The sequence below is a fragment of the Ceratosolen solmsi genome, unplaced genomic scaffold, assembly GCF_000503995.2.
Source record: "Ceratosolen solmsi marchali unplaced genomic scaffold, CerSol_1.0 scaffold14, whole genome shotgun sequence".
NCBI lineage: Eukaryota > Metazoa > Arthropoda > Insecta > Hymenoptera > Agaonidae > Ceratosolen > Ceratosolen solmsi.
In genome coordinates, this window is record NW_011948420.1 from 1,508,031 (window position 1) to 1,529,069 (window position 21,039).

The 21,039-nt window shown below is 25.6% G+C and overlaps 2 protein-coding genes across 5 annotated transcripts; both read right to left on the bottom strand.

Annotated features, from left to right (window-relative positions):
• Window positions 1-2,998: 2,998 nt before the first annotated feature.
• Cat (catalase) lies at window positions 2,999-9,794 on the bottom strand. Its single transcript, XM_011497937.1, has 8 exons — window positions 9,616-9,794; window positions 6,295-6,469; window positions 5,665-5,806; window positions 5,327-5,477; window positions 5,067-5,246; window positions 4,801-4,992; window positions 4,336-4,572; window positions 2,999-3,513 (listed from the first exon to the last, which is right to left on the bottom strand). Exons 1-8 carry the CDS (start codon window positions 9,667-9,669, stop codon window positions 3,109-3,111), a joined length of 1,536 nt encoding a protein of 511 aa, XP_011496239.1. The 5' UTR covers window positions 9,670-9,794; the 3' UTR covers window positions 2,999-3,108.
• Window positions 9,795-10,860: 1,066 nt separating this feature from the next.
• syd (JNK-interacting protein syd) lies at window positions 10,861-20,698 on the bottom strand. Of its 4 annotated transcripts, XM_011497941.1 has the most exons (18): window positions 20,343-20,698; window positions 19,138-19,457; window positions 18,890-19,055; window positions 18,186-18,596; window positions 17,920-18,117; window positions 17,816-17,851; window positions 17,499-17,516; window positions 17,221-17,278; window positions 17,095-17,151; window positions 16,693-17,028; window positions 16,459-16,626; window positions 15,613-15,814; window positions 14,521-15,353; window positions 14,210-14,429; window positions 13,835-14,120; window positions 13,565-13,762; window positions 13,371-13,460; window positions 10,861-11,513 (listed from the first exon to the last, which is right to left on the bottom strand). In XM_011497941.1, the coding sequence occupies exons 2-18, from the start codon at window positions 19,444-19,446 to the stop codon at window positions 11,380-11,382; spliced, it is 3,720 nt and encodes a 1,239-aa protein (XP_011496243.1). In that variant the 5' UTR covers window positions 19,447-19,457; window positions 20,343-20,698; the 3' UTR covers window positions 10,861-11,379. The 4 variants fall into 4 exon arrangements, with proteins under 4 accessions (XP_011496243.1, XP_011496242.1, XP_011496240.1 ...); XM_011497940.1 differs by lacking the exons at window positions 10,861-11,513; window positions 13,371-13,460; window positions 13,565-13,762; window positions 13,835-14,120; window positions 20,343-20,698 and adding an exon at window positions 20,032-20,122 and having other exon boundaries at window positions 14,131-14,429; window positions 18,935-19,055; XM_011497938.1 differs by lacking the exons at window positions 10,861-11,513; window positions 13,371-13,460; window positions 13,565-13,762; window positions 13,835-14,120; window positions 20,343-20,698 and adding an exon at window positions 20,032-20,122 and having other exon boundaries at window positions 14,131-14,429.
• Between the last annotated feature and the right edge of the window lie 341 nt (window positions 20,699-21,039).

Sequence of the window (21,039 nt, forward strand, 5' to 3'; positions counted from 1 at the left end):
TTTCAAAACTACTTGTACATTAACGAGTAGTCTGCTCCTCTTCCACCTCTCCTTCGCTGCTTTGCTTTCTATGAAGCTCTTTTTCTTGAAACCGCCGCGAGAAACGAAGATAGTAGAGTGATAATTGACGAGAACATAGAAATAGGCGCAAATTCGTAATTAGAAGAGCGCGAAATATTCACTACCGCAGTATATTTGCATAGCCGCCCATGACAACGAAAGTGGAGCCCCAACTAATTAACGGTTGTAGCATCAAGCTCGTTACCGTCTTTTCCTTAATTCCAAACTCGTGATACCTTTAACTTTCGACAAACCGAATTATCTGTAGGTCGAACACGATTAAAATGACACCCGTACTTCTTATTCGATTGATTATCACATTAATCATTCATTTTCTGTGTCTTCATAAATTTTCATGACAATGTCGATATATCACCAATGGAAGCTTCTCGCACATCCCCATCAAAGCTTGGCCAAGTTTATAATTAGAGCTTTGGGGGTCAGGATATAATTGCCTCTTCAAAGGCTGCTCATCCGAGAAGAGAGATTTAGAGAGGCTTCCGTACCTCTAGTTTCGATCCACACTCGGCTTTACGATGACTGTATAACGTTTATTATATGCTGTTCATGAACCCTTGGAAAAATTTCCACTACGTATTGTGCTTTATTTTATATCTTGTTCTCTTTAAGCGTAAACCATCAGTAAGATATCTCTATTTCTATCAAGTATAACTTTCTCAAATTTGTTTAAATACAAAATCAATAATATAGATAAATTAAAGGGGAAAAAAGCAATTAAAAGCTTGCAAGCAAGAGAAAGAATTGCATGTATTATTTAAAAAAAGAGATACTATCGGAGTCACTTTAACTAGATATATAGAAATTAAACGTATAATTTTCATAATATTGATTATTTTAGAAATAAAAGATACATTAAAAATGGAACAAAATTATTAAAACAGATGTTCTATCAAAACTAAAACTTATTTTTGCTAAAATGAAAAAAATTAAAAATTCGAAATATTATTAATAATTTGAATATTGACATCTTATTTATTATACAAAAATATTACTATTGTAGAATTTAATTTTGGTAAACAGTAACCAACATATAGTTTGCAAATTTTATTATAGACAATATAATAATAGTATTACTTTCTATTATCTTACGTACTTACCTCTTGTAAACCTTTTTATACTCTTTCTTTTATATCTCTTTCAATTCGATCATTATATTACCGATTATCTTTTCCTATCGAATGCTTTCCTATGGTCAATATATTTAAAAAATATGTCTTAAATTGTATTTATATTTATTATTTTTCAAAATAATTTATCTTTATTGTAATGGTAGCACTTCAAAATTAAATTCCTTGCATGCACATATTTACGATAGTTAGTTCAAAATTTTTTATTTTCTTGGTATTTATGATCCATACATGCAACTTCCATCAATAACAACATTAACGGATGACAGAATAATCAATCCAAACGCTTATCTCCCCCCTCTCTCTCTCTCTCTCTCTCTCTCTCTAAACTTGCTCTTCCCCTTTTATACCACGTACCATACACACGCATAGATAGAAATCTTGCAACAGGAAATAACACAAGCTAAAGCTTCTCCTTCGAATCATTGTGCCTGCATAGTGGACAAGAAGCCAACTAATAAATACCTTTTCTCCTAGTGCATTACAGCTCTCGTATAACTCACCATTAGAGATTGCAAAAGGTATTCATAAATAAATTTGTATGCATCCAATTTGCTTTAGTAATTCTTCGAGTTGAGCTGTATCATAAATTATTCCAGTAAACTTTGACATTGCAATAAAGTGTTTGTCAAAGTATATTTTTATCAAAAACGGTTTATTAATAAAAGATATGTTGATAACGCTATCATCAAATAATTTCTATAGAACAATAATATAAAAACATTTATGCAAAATTTCAAAACAGAATACTTGAGTAAGTAGAGAAAATATCGCTGTCAAAATTTAAATGAAATCGCCACTATTGATCGACATGTTAAAAACAATCATTTTAGTTGAATTTACATGCAAATTAAAAAAACCATATTATTCTATGTAACAACGTACTGCATTGCATTTAATGTAATGAAGTTTCTTCGTCTAGTCTAATATGATCTTGCACATACGGGTTCTAACAAATAAATAAAAAAAAAAACGAAAAAATAAATTACACCTTCTAAAAATTTGGTTAAAATATTCGCTTGATTTTCGATATACTCAAAAAACTAATCATGTTGCATTAAAAATATTCAGAAGTATAATCATAATTATAAATAAGATGAAAAATCTTCAAAAAACTTCTAAAAAACTTCTAAAAAACTTCATAAAAAATCTGTTAAATTATATTTTAATTTTTTCATCTTTTTATTTTTAATTTGTTGAATATTCAGATGCTAAAATGTAACTTTTCAGTATAAGAAAATCACATCACGTTCCAGCTCAAAAGAAATAAACTTTACTATCATACAACAAATGGTCATCTGATTTATCGATTTATATACTTCAACTATTATAATAGCATTTTTATCAGTCTTATTTAATATTGAATTATATTTGGATTATACATTACAACTATTAAACTATTTATACTATTCTCAATAGTTATTTTCATATATTTAATAAAAGTAAAAATCATTATTATTTTTAGTTTAGTATAATTTTCTAATAAGCATATAAGGTGGTTGATATTGCTTTAATTAAGTAGACTTGGGGAATAAATTTAATAACTGTTTCTTAATTAAAATGGGCTATACTGAATGGAAATCAGAAAATGCTAACACTTACTAGAAAGCTTAGTAGTACTTATTTAATTTAGAGTCGTGCGCGCACTACCCTCGACGATGTACATAAATAACTAAAAATAAAGTGTAAATTGATGAATAAAAATGCTTGAATGACACATAATTACTTATAAAATAATTAATATTTTTATTTCATTATACATTACCACATTTATATATAAGTATATGGATACAGATATGCATGTGTGTATGCATATATATATATGTATATACACTCAAGAGTGTACTAAGTAATAAAAGCCCATTTACAAAGTTTACGGAAATACGACCGATATAGTTGTTCATAGATTAGCCAATTTGCCTAGAAAATTGATCCGCACACCGACTTGATGAAGACGATTGGTTAATTGTTGGCCAAGTTCAATATCTACATGGGTAAAGTTGCATACAGCACGTTCAATAAGGAACGTCGATGCATATTTCAAATGATCCACAAGATTGTTGACAAAGCGTTTCTTTTCCTCTGCATTCAATACTCTTCGCCAAAAGATACTTGGCTGGCCGAAATCATCTTCATTTAGTGGCTCGTATCGATCTGCATTACCACTTAAAAAAAATGTAGATTGATGCGCAGCTGGATATTGCTCTGGACCACAGAAGCTATTCGGATAATAGTTAGGCCCGCTACCCTGGTTGTTGATTGTCATCAAACCATCGCGTTGATAATTTATCATCTGGTTTATCATCTGAATAATGAACTTGTGATTAGTTGGAAGTAAGTTTATTCGAAATGAGTTAAGTAAGTTTATTCACTTATGAGAAAAAATGAAAATTTTCACGATTTCGCTTAAATTGAAGAACTGATAAAACTGGAGATGAAAGAAGAAAACCAGTATTCTATGGGAAATAATGTGTGCAATGTATATGCGAATTTCTATCGCACAATATATTTACAAAATCGATGGAATGTTTTTGCAAACGTTCAAACAGCGTCATTTCCAGATCAACACTTTCATTGAGTAATTTTATCTTTATATTTTAAGTGCAATTAAAAGATTTTATCTTCTAACTTTGTTTTCGGATAAAAATTGAAATTTGTAACGGAAGTATTGTTTCATATTACGTAAAATATGAAATATTTTTTAAATCGAAAATTTTAATATAATGGATAAATAGATTTATCTAATTCAAAATTATAAAAATGATTTCAGAAGAAATGGCAACGAATTACATTTCTTTAAATGTGTAAAATAGCAGTAAAAAAATGAAATCCAAGTAAAAAATAAAGTACATATAAAAATGTTATTGAAATGAATTTTTGATCAGTGAAATATCATATAACATTTCCATATAATGATATTATGCAATTCTACAAAAACAGTAATTTACATTAATATGTAATTTTATCTTTTTTACATATAAAAAAAAATTAAATATATATAACGAATTTTCTTCGAGTAATAAAATGTTTATTAAACATTATTGCTATTTTGCGACACGTAAAAGTTTTTGGTCAATGAATAATGAATCTATGTTTACTATCGTATATTTATCAGTAAACGACATACCTTGAATGGGCAATTGACGGATAACTGGAGGTGGTTCGGTCCTAAACGATGCCTATGAGCGTCCCCATAACCAAAAAGTCGTCCTTGCAATAATTTGTCGGGACTGGGCTCAATGCCAGGTACCATATGAGCTGGATTGAATGCCACTTGTTCAACGTGGTTAAAATAATTATCTGGATTCTTATTGAGAACTAAAGTACCAACCGGTATCAAAGGAAAATCTGCATGTGGCCAAATCTACGTAACCATTAATAAATTTTGAAAAGTTAATTTCAGTTAATTTTTCTATACGATTTTTATACTTAATTTTTATTTTTATTTTAAACTTTAAGTGATAGAATACGATTTTAAAACTTTTAAATAAAAACCAAATATTAATGTACAGTATATTTTGCTAAATTTATAATTATTAAAAAGTGTTACTATCTAAATTAAATATTAATATATCTAAAATAATTTTTTTACTTTTGTAATATCGAAAGGATTCCATTTAAATGTCTCAGATTGTGCAATTGTCATGACCTGAATGTAAAATGTCCAAGAAGGATAATTTTTACACTCGATCGCATTGTACAAATCGCGTATGGCATAATCAGGATCTGTTGATGCCAAATGAGTCGCTTTATCATCAAGAAGATTTTTAATGCCTTGATCAGTCTGTAATATTAATAAAATAGTAATAAATTATTGTATCTAAAAGCTCCACCATATTAAAAATAAAAATGTTAAACCTTGTAATGAAATTTACAATAAACAACTTCGTTGTTACAGTTTACGAGCTTAAAAGTATGCGAGCCATAACCATTCATATGTCGATAACCGTCAGGGATACCTCGATCACTAAAAAGTATCATTAGTTGGTGTGTTATTTCCGTTCGTAAGGTAGCAAAATCCCAAAACATATCTGCATCCTTTGTGAAAAAATTTCATATAATTTATAATGGATAAAACCAATCTTATTTTAGATTTAAATAACTCTTATTTGAGCTACCTTTAAATGCGTTACTGGATTTCTTTTTTGCGTGTGAATGAAGCTTGGAAAAAATAAGGGATCTTTTATAAAGAATACCGGTGTATTGTTTCCTACTAAATCCCAAATACCATCTTCTGTATAGAACTTAATTGCAAATCCACGTGGATCCCTACAAAAAAGAATAAATTATAAATTAGCATGGTGATATGTCCAGAATATAATTTAATGATTATAATTTTTTTAAATCAAATATATTTGTAGAAAATTAAAATAAATTATAATTACAAATTTAAAATAGTCATTTAATAATTAATTTGCCATAGTCATTATATTAAAATAGTAGGTATTTGACTTACCTTACTGTATCAGCAGAGCCGAGTTCGCCAGCAACTGTAGAAAACCGTACAAAGATATTTGTTTTTTTCCCTATTTTGGAGAAAATGTTCGCTTTTGAATATCGAGTAATATCATGCGTTACTTCAAAAAACCCATAAGCACCTTGAAATAAAATTTTTGTAATAATTATTATTTTATTTAAAGTACGCCTATTGTTATAAATATTCACGTGTACTCAGTAATTCTGATTATTATATTCACTACAAGAATAAAAAATTAAATTGAGATTTATTATTAGGATCTATATCTAAAATTTATTTTAGAGGAATATTTTTATAAATAGAATATCTTGGAAATATTAAAAAAAAAGAATTATATTTATTGATTGTTAATCGCTTAAACAAAAATAATACTCTTATCAATTGGAAAAGAAATTTGAAATTAAACATGTTATGCTTACAGTTTCTTATTATAAAATTATTTTATTTAAATTATTTATCGATTAAGAATTAAAAAGTTTAATTGTTTCAATTATAAATAAATTTTGTCTATATATCATTAATTTTATAATTGACTAAACCCATTTCTTAATTCAACTTATTTGAACTATAAAAAATATAAATTTATAATTCAATAAAAATAATACTTACCAGCTCCTTTAGCATGCACTACTCTCTCTGGAATTCTTTCTCTGTTAAAATGCGTCATCTCATCAATAAGCGTATTATCTTGCAAAAGGATTGGACCTCGAGGTCCAACAGTAATACTAGATGTTTTGTTGGCAATTCGTACTCCATTTCCAGTCCTTAATAATGGAATATTTCCCTAAAATTGATGAAATATCTGTCAGTTACTTCTAACTCTCTCATTCGTTGGATATATTGTAAAAATGTGCAACTGGTAAATTTATATTCGATATTTAAATTTTGTTTTTTTACATATGAAAAATAATTAATTTTATAATAGTTTCAATATTTAAAATGTATAGTTAACATTTAAATTTTACAGAATTTATACTTTTCTTTTGTACTTAATTATTATGGTGCTGCTATATTTTTTAAAAAGTATTTCAAGTAATACAAATTTTTATTTTATTTTAAAATTTTACAAAAATGAATTCTATTAATAATATGTATTAATAGTATAATTTGAATACATAAAATATTAAAACTTAAGTATTAGATATTTCTAAATAAAAATTTCCATTCAATACAAGTATCATGATAGGTATATATCTAAAATATTAATAATACATTTCTGTAGTTCCATCTTAAAAAACAAAAATAATTTAAACTTGATTATATATTTATAAATTTCACATTCAGTTCTAAAATGTAATTAATTAATTATTCGCAGCTATTATTTTCAATTTTATTAATTAGCTGTATTAATTTAAATGTAGTATGTGTAAAAATTCATTTTTCCTTTAATCACTATAATTTCTATTATACAATCCAATATAGAAACACTAATTAAGAATGATGTCACTCATAACTAATATCGTTATACTTTTTATTTGCTTTGAGAATAAAATAAACAGAATTCCATTTAGAATATTTACAATATTAAAATGACATTCTTAAATTTTACATGAAAATATTTTAAAATAATTAAAATACTATTCATTTGAAATATAATAAATATTTATTTGTCAAACGAAATATAGTTTAAAAAATAAAATTGATATATTATTTAAAATAAAAACTAACAAATGTGTAGAATATTTACGCAAAATAAAAAAATATTCATTTTAATAAAATAATTATTAAATTTATTTTATGTACGTTTTTGTTATCAAATATTAATATTATTAAAAGAAATTATTATTGCCTTATCATATATTATATTTAACAGAATATTTTAAGCAATTAAATATGTATGTAGTATTCCATTCAATAAAAGAGTAATAATAAATTATAATTTATAACAATTTACAAAAGCTTCAATATACATAATTTGATATTTAATTTGATTTGAGTTGATTTGATAAATTAATTTGATATATAACTTTAATATACATAATTTATATATCTTATATTTGTTTTCTCTCATTTTTTATTTATTTAATTAATAGGTATTAAATTAGTAAAATGTTTTAATTTTATATATTTATTATTTTTATTACATTAAAAATTTAATGGAAAATAAATTATTTTATTATATTTTAAATGAAAGTATTTAAACTCAAATATGCATTTATTTAAGTCTAAAAACTTGTTATTGAATAAATAATTTGATATATATAAAAAACATTTAAGCAAATACAAAAAATTAATTAGAGTGTATTATTGTAGTATGAACAATGATTTTATGAATGTTATTAAATTTAATGATAGACCGCTTAATAATATTTAGTCTGTACTTGTCAATGACAAAAATATATTGCATAAAAATAATTTTTTATCTATGGATTAGTAATACTAATAACTCATAGTAATTATAGGATTAATTTGTGTATAGAATTTAATTAAAATATATTAACAATTAATATTTCTATGTAGAATGTAGTCATAATTGATATGTTCTTATGGAAAACATAATTACACGTTCACCTATTATACAGTTAAGTCAGAGAATTATTTTACAAATCAAAACATTGGTTATTGGAGGTGTAAGCTGTTTTAAGATTGCAATAAAACTCGTATATATACCAAAAGTATATGACAGCTTGCAATCAGTACTAATTTATAATAGGTTTAATATCTATTTTAATATTATAAATATTTTCTTTTTTTATTTGTATGCATCATAATCATATTTATCGAGTTATTTATTGATGCTTATATTGTTTATTTAGTTTTGTTTGTTTAATTGGATGTAATTTCTGGAAAAAGAAAATATGAAATATATTTAGATATGCAAGTAATAGAACAGGGTGGTTATAAGAGACCAAAAAATCTCAAAATATAGAAAATAGCAATAATATTTAATAATTTGATCAAATAATAAAAATGAATTAATGTAATGTAAAAATATTATTACTTAATTAATATAAAATCAATATTTGTTTGTGTTTATGGAGATGTGTATGTATGTATATAGGTGCGTATACATATGTATTTCATAACCTATAAAATTAATTTTTTATTATGTATAAACATTTATTGAAATATAACTTCATTTTCTGACAATTAGGATAAAACATTACATATTGTATATTCACCAATAATTGCTTATCTTTCGAATAGACATTATCGAATAGACATTAATAGTAGTTATCTTCAATTACTTTGTACTAATTAATTATCTTTATCAATTAATTATACTGTATTATTATATTATTGTAGTATTATAATGTATATCAATTAATTAATTACAAAATATTTATTTTTACAATAAATTATTTGGTATTTAGCTATATCATATGACATTAATCTACAACGTAATTGTAATTTGTACCAAAGTAATTTTTTTTTATTTAATATTTTATATTTTATACTCCTATACAACACTAACAATATTTATTACATATATTTATAATAATATTTATAACAATACATTGCGTTAAAAATTTTCTTAGATAAGAAAGCCAATGAAAGCATTTGTAACTATGCTATATTATTAAAAACGGAATAATATATTTTATCATTAATTAAATTGTCAGAAATATAAAAAAATAATTTTACTAAAAATAACGTATAAATGTATATTATAAAATTATATAAAAATACAAATTAAAACATTTGAAACGATCTGATTACTTATTTTTTATTAATTTCTATAAATCGAAATAATTGGCATTGTTAAATTTTATAAGTTAGTTAATATTGCTTTATATTGTTTGTAACGGGTATTCGATACTTATGTAGGATACTCAATATATAATGTGTAATCTTATAAATAAATGAAATTCAAATAATAATTATATCATTTATATAATTATAAGGTCATGCACGTTTACTACGTTATTTTCTTCTATCGAGTACATTTAATATCGCACAATTATAGCTTATAAAATTACGATGACTAACCTGTGAGGATTCTTTATACTTTATCAGTTGATTGGCAGCAGGATCTTTAAACATATTTACAGATGCAGATGTGACTTTACAGCTAATTGAAAAATGACGAATTATTTGATATAAATGAAATTACAACTTATTGTTCTGAAATAAACCACAATTTCTACTGATTGGCACAACACTGAGGCACTTATTAGATTTCAAGACTTGCCAACTGTGGTGGGGTTATATATTAACTTCTTTGTTAAATTGAAATAAATAGTGCTGATTCAGCAGTTAGAATTTTGATATCATTTTTATTAAAATATTCATTTAGTAATTATCTCATTCTTATAATTTTATTTTTAAAATCATTGACAATAAATGATTTAAATAATATTAACATAATTTTTCAAAAATAAAATAAAATTCATAGTTAAGATTATAAATTATAACTGAAATATATTTTATTTTATATTACAACCTTTAATCACTAAACAAATCTAAAAATATTTTCTTATAATTTATTAATGTTATTGTAATGTCAATGATTAATAAAACAGTTTATGTGTGTACAAAAATTGTAATTATGTTTATTACTACTTAAAAATAAAGGTTACACAATATAGAAAAATAATATTAATTAAGCATGCCCTTTGACTGTTACCTATGACAATTTTATTTCAAAAATATTTTCTTTAAGGTAGTAAGAATAGTTCACAGGTACAATTTTAATTCATATCTTTTATTCTTCTACAGTCATGATTTGTTTGAAACAGATACATTCTTTTATACTTGAATGTAAAAAACAGATATTTTATTTTTATGTACTCGCTATCATTTTGAACAGTAGCCAGAATACTCAAAGTTTTATCTTGTAAACAATTTTATATTATTATATAATTATTTTTTTGTTCCATCTTGTATCTTTGGTAGGAGATTCAAAGTGGTCTATTCAATAGAAGAAACTATAAAGTATTTAAAACTTTGTATTCATTTCTTTTGTATAAGACCACATAATATAACAAATATTTTCCACTACTATCAACATTGCATATATACAAAATCGAAGTAATATTTCCTATAAATTTATTATTTGATTGCTAATTAAATACCAAAATTACTTATCATTGGAAATAATTAGAGATTTCAATGAATAAATAAAAAAAATAGTATCCTTATTATATATATTTTTCAATAACCTAATCTATTATTAAAGTTTCGAAAGCAAACAGTAATTTATGCACATATTAAATATTTGTTAATGAAGCCTTATATATGTATACATTGTATTAATGAAATGTAAATAAATTACTGCCAAAAATTTGTTTACACAATTAATGTTGCTATTAATAGCGATTCGTAAACTTGTGAAATATAATATGTCAATATGAAATATAACATTACATAAAAATGATTTCTAACGTTTGTACCCTCTATAAGTCTATCGCTTTAATGTATAAACTTTTTAAAATATAGTTAATTAACACGCATTGACAAACCATAGATGAAATCGATATAAATGACAATATTAACGTTTGCAATTATTTATGGACTTCAGATTAATTTTTTAAAAAATTATCAAATTGATAACAACGTAATAGCTGTTGAAAATGTACTAATAGTATTAAAATTTCTCCTGAAACACAACCCTTTTCAAATTTGGCAATTTGATTAGTCACTGATAGTGGCTTTACATTTTTCATTCAATCACTTTAACGAATATAGATCATTGTTTAAAACGGAAGCTAGGCCAGATATCCTAGGAAAGAAGTCCTTGTTCCATTAACAAGACTAGGCATTTGTCACTGTCATTGGACATTGTACTTGCCATACAATTAAATGACTCTGTTCACCTTGTTCCTCAGAGTTTGAAGTTATTGGTACAGACGTTCGTTCGATTCCTTCCTCTGTTTCTTCACCGTCACCTAAAACAATTTTATTTTATTAATATGTACCTTATTAAATTGTCATTACTCATTAATTAGTGATTTAATTATCATTGAAGTTTGTTCTAAATATTGAAAGAACTTTGAACTTATTCTTAGTAAATATTTTGAGATGCAATGCATATATATATATATATATATATATATACAGATTTTAAATACAAAAATTTCCTTTTCACAACCCAACCCCCAGAGAGTGTAGAAAATAATAGTTTAAGTAATCATTTACCAACAAAAATTAAAAATAAAGATTTTTTTTATTAAAGATTATATTCAATAGAATATATTTTGTTAGTATTAGTAAAATGTCCACAATACACAAAATTATTAACATAATTATTAACCTAGTGTCCCAAGCAGAATGAAGCAGATTTTTTGTTAAATATGCTAAGTATATTTATATATCTACCAATATTATTTTCAACTACTACATTCATAAAAATAGTAAGTCAAGCTTTTCACAACATAATTATGTTCATTAATATCTTTAATTTAAAAATACAATTTTTATTATTTTTACGAATGATCCTTCTTGGTTAACTATCAATTGCTCATACTAATATTGTACAGCAACCTTATATGCATCCTAGTACTCTCTGGGGGCATACCTGACTAATTGCCATACAATTAGATGTGTTGCCATGTCACTTTCATCCTCCGCTTCATCTGCTGAAATTATAAGCAAGTCAGGGGAATTTTAAATCATCTGTTTACATAATATTTATTAAGACAAATTATAACCAAATATCAAAAATTTATTATATCGTTATTACTATAATTTTAATACAACAAAGCAATATTAATTATTAAATAATACTATAAAAACACTGAAATAAAAATACCAGTTTATATAAAAAATAATTTATGTAAACTAAATTAATTTTCATAATATATAATATATAATATATTAGTTTGTAGGAATATATATATTTTTTTAATATATACAATTTTTAAATTAAATGCATGATATTAAAATAAAAAACTGAAATGATTTACGTTTATTGTTTTTCTAGTACTATTTATATTTGGCTAATTTTACAAACTTTATTTTGGAAATAAATAATAGTTATATAGCTCAATTTAAAATTATAAAAAGATTCTTAATTATATAAAATTAAGAACATATATATTTTTTATAATGTATAAATAAAATACATATATTTTCAATGTGAACTGAAAAACTTACAATCAACGATTTTATTACAGTATACAACAAAATATGTTGGGTCTTTGATTGAAAATTATTATTAATAAAATGACTTAAAAATTTTAATTATAATTTTAATTTAAGTTAATTTTATGTAAATATTTTAATATTTTTATTAGTCTTTGATATATGAAAGTTGCTATATTTATTCTTTTCAATTAGATCTTTATAATATTATTTATTATATTTATTATTTCTTATAAATATGATCTTTTACTAATAAATATTTTTTTATATTATCTATACTCAAATATTTGTACTTGATTTACTTTATAAATAAATTTCAAGTTGGTTAAAATATTAACTAAAGTTAATTTAATGAAATAAAATAAATAATTAGTTAATAAAAATATATTCATTTAAATTTATCAAAATTAATTAAACATAATTGTATTTTAATGTCTTTAATACTAACTAATGAGCAATTTAATATGCCTGTGACAAGTACTTTAATAAATGAACATATAAAAATAACCTTCGTATTATATTGTTAATTAATGATTCTAATGCTTTAATATGCAATTGTATGAATGTTTATAATAATAAGAAATATATTATCAAAAAATTACAGATTTAATATTCATTGCCAAGTATGCACTGATATTTATAAATATAAGTATACTACTTACCAACTCTAAAATCAATATAACCTTCGCCTCCAGATAAAACAAGCATAGCTGGTTGAGTATTATCTGAAACTGCACTTTGACCACCGTGACCTGTAATAAATGTAAGTGATTATTATTACGCAAATTTATAGGTAGATTAAGCTTATTGTTATTATAATGAATAATCTAAATTTTGTACAATGAGTAGTTTTTACCTGGCACGGCAACAAACATTTTCACTGCTTCACGATGACCATGAAAACTAAGTTGTGCATGAGCCATACTACAATATGGAATAAAACTTCCAGCTGTTACGCCATGATCAGAAGCAAAAACTCTAACACCAATTCCAGGAGTATCGCCTTTTCCACTGCCCGTCTGAATACGTGACACAGCCATTGAACTACCTGCACCTAAAATTAATTACTCGGATTTTATATTATATTTGAGAAAAAAATTAATATTTAAAAGAAACAATTAATTACTTTCAGATAAAGGGACGGAAATAATTACGCCATTCCCTGTACCGATCCAAAGTCTATTAGAAGAAATCAGCAATGCTGTAATTCGTACAAATGAAAAACCAAGTTTTCCAATGCCTAGCATTTTACTAACATAAGGCTCTATATCAACATCTTGTAAATGCTGATATGTATGAGCATGATACAGTCTTAATGTTGAATCTAATCGAATGCTAACCCAAACTCCTTCACCAAGCCAGGCTAATTGTCTGGCCTGGGATTCACGGCGTGGATGTGCATCAACAGTACACTGTAACATAAAACTTTTGGCTATCAAATTTTTTTTTTCTAATTAAATTAATGTAATATATAATCTTTATTATTGTAATAATAAATTACCTCAAGCGACAATGAAATGGGATCAATAACGTGGATTTTATTACGATAGCCACACCAAACTGTTTTACCTAAAACTACAGCCATACATCTTATAGAATGTTGCGGACTCCCCAATGTTATAACATGGTATTGAGAAAGATCCCACTGTCCATCGACTCCTCGTCTGAATACCGCTACTGTACCATCTGCTAAAGCAACTAATACGCGGCCTTGTATATGTCTGCGTATAAAAAAAATTATCTTCTTCTTTTGTTTAATACTCAAAGAATTCCATTGTTGGAAAAAGAATTATTAATTAATATTTGACTTACACAATGGCAAGAGCAGCATCCTGTAATTTAACTGTATGCAAACAGACCGACCAGTTAGCCACTGCAGAATGAACAAAAACAGCTCCGTCTTGAGCTCCAAGCCACATGGTTGGTTGAATAGAAGACATTTTTTCTATCAAGGTATCACTTACCTTATCTAATTTTTCTTCATTATCTTTTGTATTTATATGCAAAGAATCGAATTCAAAAACATTTTTTACAAAACGAACTTTTCCTAAATTCGCTGTTTCTGCATCAACCTCTATGCTTGCTAGTTCTGTAGCAGAATTTGAATCTACACTAATTTTACGCAATTTATCCAATTGCTCTTCTAGGGAAATAGTTAATTTAGTTATTTCAACAATTTTCGAGTCTTCTTGACCTTCATCTGATAGAGCAATCTCAGCTTGATTATCAACATCTTTATTAGTTTGTTCTTTATCATCGTTGTCTTTCAAAATTTGAACATAATCATTTTCTTTAGCACCAGGTACACTAGCAATACACAGCAAGTGACTCTGACAAACATTAAAAACTTGAAGTATATCAGCTGGATTATTGGCATCTATCACAGTCACTTTAGACATTTTTTGCGTGGACGTGCATATCCAAACAAGCGAGCTTAACTGTTGCTCTAATCTCTCAGCATCCAATCTTCTCTTCTCACTTTCTTGTAATTCTTTGTCTAAGTGCTCAACGGCATCTTCTGGATCGATTTTACTGTCACTACTTGTTTCTCGTGCCTCAGCTGCATAGAAAACACTTCCTCCAACCATAGATCCTCCATCGCGAGTTTTACCTCCACTTAAGTTAACACCAGCTCCGCACCAAATCTATATTTAAGTTACATAAGATGATTAAGGCATATATCAATGATAATGGTTTTTAAATTATATATAGAAATGTATATTTCTGAAGCTTCAAGAATCAAATAAAATAAATTAACTTTATCAAATCAACAAGGTCATAGTTTTATTTTCTTGAAAATAAGTATTATTATCTTTGATGTATTATGAAGACCAAATAGCTCTCATATTATTTCAAGTCAACAAATAATATAAATTATTCAGATTTTGTAATAAATTAGCTTACTCTCATTCCAGATTCAGTTTCTTGGATCGGTCTACAATAAACAGGCACTGGAACAGGTTGGCGAGTTGGAGCAATTGGTTTACCTGGTAAACTCCAACCATAGGCTTGCAGTCGACCATCTTCTTTTCGAACATGAGCTCTAACTTGACGATATTGTTCTCTTCTTTCATTTGCACGTCTCGCTACTAATTTTTCAGATGATCTGTAACCAATTATTATAACAAACGGTATAATTGTATTATAAGTAATTATAATTAATATGTGTAAAAGATAAAAATATATACATAATACATATTATATTTTATTTAACAATGGTTAACAAGTAGTTGTATTTTATTAAGCACTAAATAACAATTAAAGGAGACAGGGAAAGATGAAACTGTATTACCTGATAATCAAATAATCTAAGGCATAAGCTGGTTTTTCTTGAATGCATTGCAGAGAAGAAACAAAGTGTAGACCCATAATAAAAACATTAAAGCAGTATATACCAATAATTTAATAAAAATATAGTTTTAAATATAAATTATATTATTTATTTTTTAAATAAATATATTATATACTTTAAACTTTAGAAATTTAAAAACATTTATTCTAACAAATTGATTTGTATACATTTTCTTATTTGATTTTTTCTCAAACAAAATCATAGCATATACAATCCTTCCCATACATATTTTTAAATACAATATGTATAAATACATAATATATCTACAGTAGTGACTTATGATAAAGCCATGCAACATATTAATAAAAAAGTACAAGATAAATAATAAAATAAAACTTTCATTTCATGAAAAATTACGAATATTTAAAAACTATATAACTAAATTTATTATTTCTCACATTGTATCTCCTTGGTCAAGGAAATCATGTCGATTTTTAAGCGCTCGTCTACGCATCATATCCAAAGGAGCAGCTGGAACAATCTGATTAGCTGGTGCACTATATCGAATATGTGGACCACGAATTAGAGGCCCTCGATCTGCTGGTCCCGTAAAGAGACTACTAAAACTATTTATAAATAAAAGTTTAGTTTCTTAAAATTATAAAAATAATAAAATATAAAAACAAAAATACAATTTCCAAAATGTTTGTTTTCCACCCGATATACTAGATGGATCAGTTTTACTAGCACGTATCATTTCTGTCCATCGTACTGCCTCTTGTAATTCCATAAATCTTTCTTTATATTGATTTCTTTCCATTAGTACCCTTGCCATCTCAGCTCGTGTAAAACGTTTTCTTTGCGCCAATGGAACTTCTTCTTCATCATCGCTTTTTGTTGCCTTTGCTGCAGCATCAGCTTCTTCTTTCACCTTTTTTAGTTCTTCTTCTAACGCTAAAACCCGATGTCGAAGTCGATCTCTCGCTTGTTGTAATCCACGAATTTGCTCGTTGAGTAAATCTAGTTCTCTATATTTTTAATATTATAATAAATTATATTTTTATAATAAAATTCATATTGACACTTAAACTTACCCACTTAATTCATCTACTTTTATAATCAAATCATCTTTCACGATGTTCAAAGCATTCCTATAAAAATATTCAAATTTTATTTCACACATTGATTAAAAATTTAATTATAATTGTAAATATACTAACTTTGTAGCCAAAAGCTCATTATTTTCCATTATTAAGTTTTCAACCTCTTTACCCATACCTATAAAAGCAATTATAAAATTCATTTGTTTAATCTGATAAAAATTATTTGAAAATTTCATTAGTATTAGTAATCATAATTATATATTAATACATTTTTAAAAATAATAAGCAGAATATTATAATAAATAAGAAATAAATAATAATTTTTACAATAATTGAAGTACAATATAAATTGCATTGTAAGTTTATTATTTTTCATTAATAGCATAATTTCTTACCAAAGAAGTTGTCATTAACTGCACAATGTAAATTATTCGTTGCATGCATCATTAAATGAAGATATCATGGAATCAGGAGTACAGCATTGTCACAAACAATAAAAATGATTAGTTCCAAAGTTGTTAAATCTTTCGTAAATATTTTACTACACTAACATGCTAATTTAAAGTAAGTTAATAAGAGTTTTATTACAATTTAATGCTTTTATAGTTTTTCACAGCAAAGAATTATAATTAATATATTTTTTCTAAGTATATCACAATATTACAATAAAACACATATTTTAAAGTCTAAAATTTGGTTTTTTTGTACATACCGGATGATGCATATTCTCCTGGATGAACATAACTTCCTATAAAAGATTATAATGTTCCAAGTATCATACAAGTAAATTTTATTAATTAAAATATTAAAAATTACCTGTAATATCAGCTCCTTCATCCATTTCCCCTAAGGCATCTGCATCCTGGAAACTGATTTCTTGATATAATGTATTTGCACTTCGACGTTCTTCTCTATCTGTTCGACTCCTTCCTCCAGGGGTTGTAGCTAGTTTTTCTATTCTTGGAGTTGTCGGTGTTGTTATGGTAGGTGCTATTTCTGTTTCTGGACTTACACCTAAAGAATTAAAAATATTCGTGTTAATATGATTTCTTACTAAATATAATTAAAAAAATTATAATTACGTCTAGAAATTGCTGTTGTCTTGCTTTCTTGTACTGGTTGATCTGTTAACTGACTCTTATCAAACATTTCCACATTTGCATTGCTGCTATTATCTAGCATCTCTGTCCTCAAACTTTCTCCACTAGATGGACATTCTTCTTGAATATCTAACGCATTTGTACTAGCTTCTAAACTTTGGAATCCGTAACTAAGAGGACCAGAACTACGTGACATATGTGTCATTCCAAGTGCAGGTAAACGACTTGGACCTCGACTATTAACAGTGGAATTCTCTAATCTTTCTGTACTACCAACAAGCATTTTTGTTCTTTCCATATAATCAACATGAGTTTTAAATAATTCGGTATAACGATCGTGTAACCGAGAATATTCACGTTTTAATTCAGATTCTTTCTCCTCAAGACGAATAACTAAAATTCAAAATTGTTGTCAATAGTTGAACATTTTTGGATATTGTACATATTATGTGATGGGTTCAATAGTATTAGCTGAAAATGTATTTAAATAAATAAATAATAAAATGATTTTTTTTAAAGAAAAAAAATTATAAATAAAAACTACAATTGAAAAAAAGCTGGACAAATAAACAAAAAAGCAAAACGAAATTTGATAAATTTTTGGTACAATTTCCTAAATAATTTGTGAAAAGCATAAGAAAAATTTGAAACTGAACATAAAATAAACTGAAAATAATCTACTCTACTGTGAGGGATTTTTCTTTGACTGGAGATGTCAGTGGTATTTGTACCGTGGTCGTGTGAATTCTTGGTTTTGAGTTCCAACATTCTAACAATAGATTCAAGACTATCAATCTTTGAAACTAAATCTTTCCGTTCATCTTCTGCTGTATCTTCTAACTCTAATAATTTCTATTACAAATATTTATATTAATATTCTATGTATAACTTTATACAAATTTTATGAACAATATTTTAAATAATAAGAATTTACTTGATCAGATGTTTTTCGAAGCTGCTTTTCTCTTTCGTATTGCGTTACAAGTTGTTCATTGTCTTCTCTAAGTAGCTCTAATTCTACTTCATGTTCTTGATTCTGTGTATATGCAATATCTAAGCACTCCAAAACATTGACTAGTAAGGGCATTAGTTCTTTAACCACATCTTCATCATATCTTGCAATCATTCGTTCAAATTCTTGATAAATACTTCCAGCAAGTGATTGCACTTTCTCTGACATGACGACATGACTATCCTCATGAGTCCCATACACAGTTTCCTGATCCATTTTGATGTCTGTCATTTTTATGAGTTCTGAAATATCATTAATATTTTATTAATAATTTTTTACTTAATTAAAATTCAAATATATTTTATAAATAGTATTATAAAATGTCTATCTTTACATTATTTGGCAGCAGGCCAGAAATAAGAACACTTTCATAAAGTGACTAGAATTATAATTTAATAATAAAAATAATAGATCTTTAATTTTTATTATAATAGTTTGCAATATTGTTATTTATATCTTTCCCATTTAGAAGTATAATTCTTTAATAGAAAGATTTTATCAATAATTAATAATATATCAAGAAGTTAATAAATTATTAATAAAATTTGTTTATAAAATCTGTATACATATGCATAATACATAATACATTTTTATACATAAATACTTGTATCTAAATTTTTATTAATTTATTATTAATAAACAAATATGAGAAAAAATATTAAAATAACTAATTTTTAATGGAATATTTATTTTATTAAAATGGTTACATAAAAAGAAAATAAAAAATTAATAAAATTTTCAAAAATATTATAAATACAATAAAAGGCTATAGATATGCTTAGTATGTATAGAAAGGAACTAGGTGCAATTATATACCTTCAAAATCTATCCTATTTGGATAAGTACAGCAATAAAAAGAACTACTGAAGATTCTGCTCGTATATTTTGGCTTATATTAATTTATTTATGCATTTCTCCATCCATATTTTTGACTATTTAATAAATGAGCAAAAAAAGATTATAAATAATTAGTCCAGCCATACGTATATTCGCAATATTTTCACTGAATTTGCCATTAGTATTAATATTATTTACACATACACGTTATATAGGCTACTGAGTACTTATTCTGATTATCGAAAGTCTGGGTTTTTGCCTAGAACAAAGCAGTCTGAGGTTCCTATCACCTTATAAAAGGCGATGATTCCTCCTCCTATCCTTCGTCACCGTCTTCGTTATGTTCGTCCTCGTCAACATCGCGAGTAAGGGAGTACACGTATTACAGCTGTGATAGCAGTACCACTTTCTACATTGTCCGCTCGTCCATCAGTGTCCTGTACCTTAACTTTTTTGTTCTTTCACTTTGGCTATTTAAAAACATGAGTATCTTAACAGGCGCACCTCAAACACTTCATCTAAATTCAGTATATCTCGTGTCTCCTAATCTCTTACTAACATAGAAACAGTATTCGTCAGCACTGTTTTTCTTTGATTTTTTTTTTTAATTCTTTTTTAAGATTCAACGAATAAAATATAAATCTACTCTTAATATTACTACTCTTATCGACTGTAGATTATAAAGAAAAATAGAGAAAAGTATTTTAATATTTATCAAATTTATAGATAATCCTTATAAAATAAAGAATGTGACAAACTCAAATGCTTTAAAAAATCCTTTATTCTAACAAGTTACAGTCGATAAAATAGATTCCCAATGTAAATGTTTAAATCAACTTAAAAATAATATTATATATTATATCAATGTGTATGGATATGTGTGTGCATATATATATATATAAATTCATATTTATATACACATATTATGCATGAATATATAGCATGTGTGTGGTTATGTAGATAGCTATGCAGGACTGTTAATTGGAT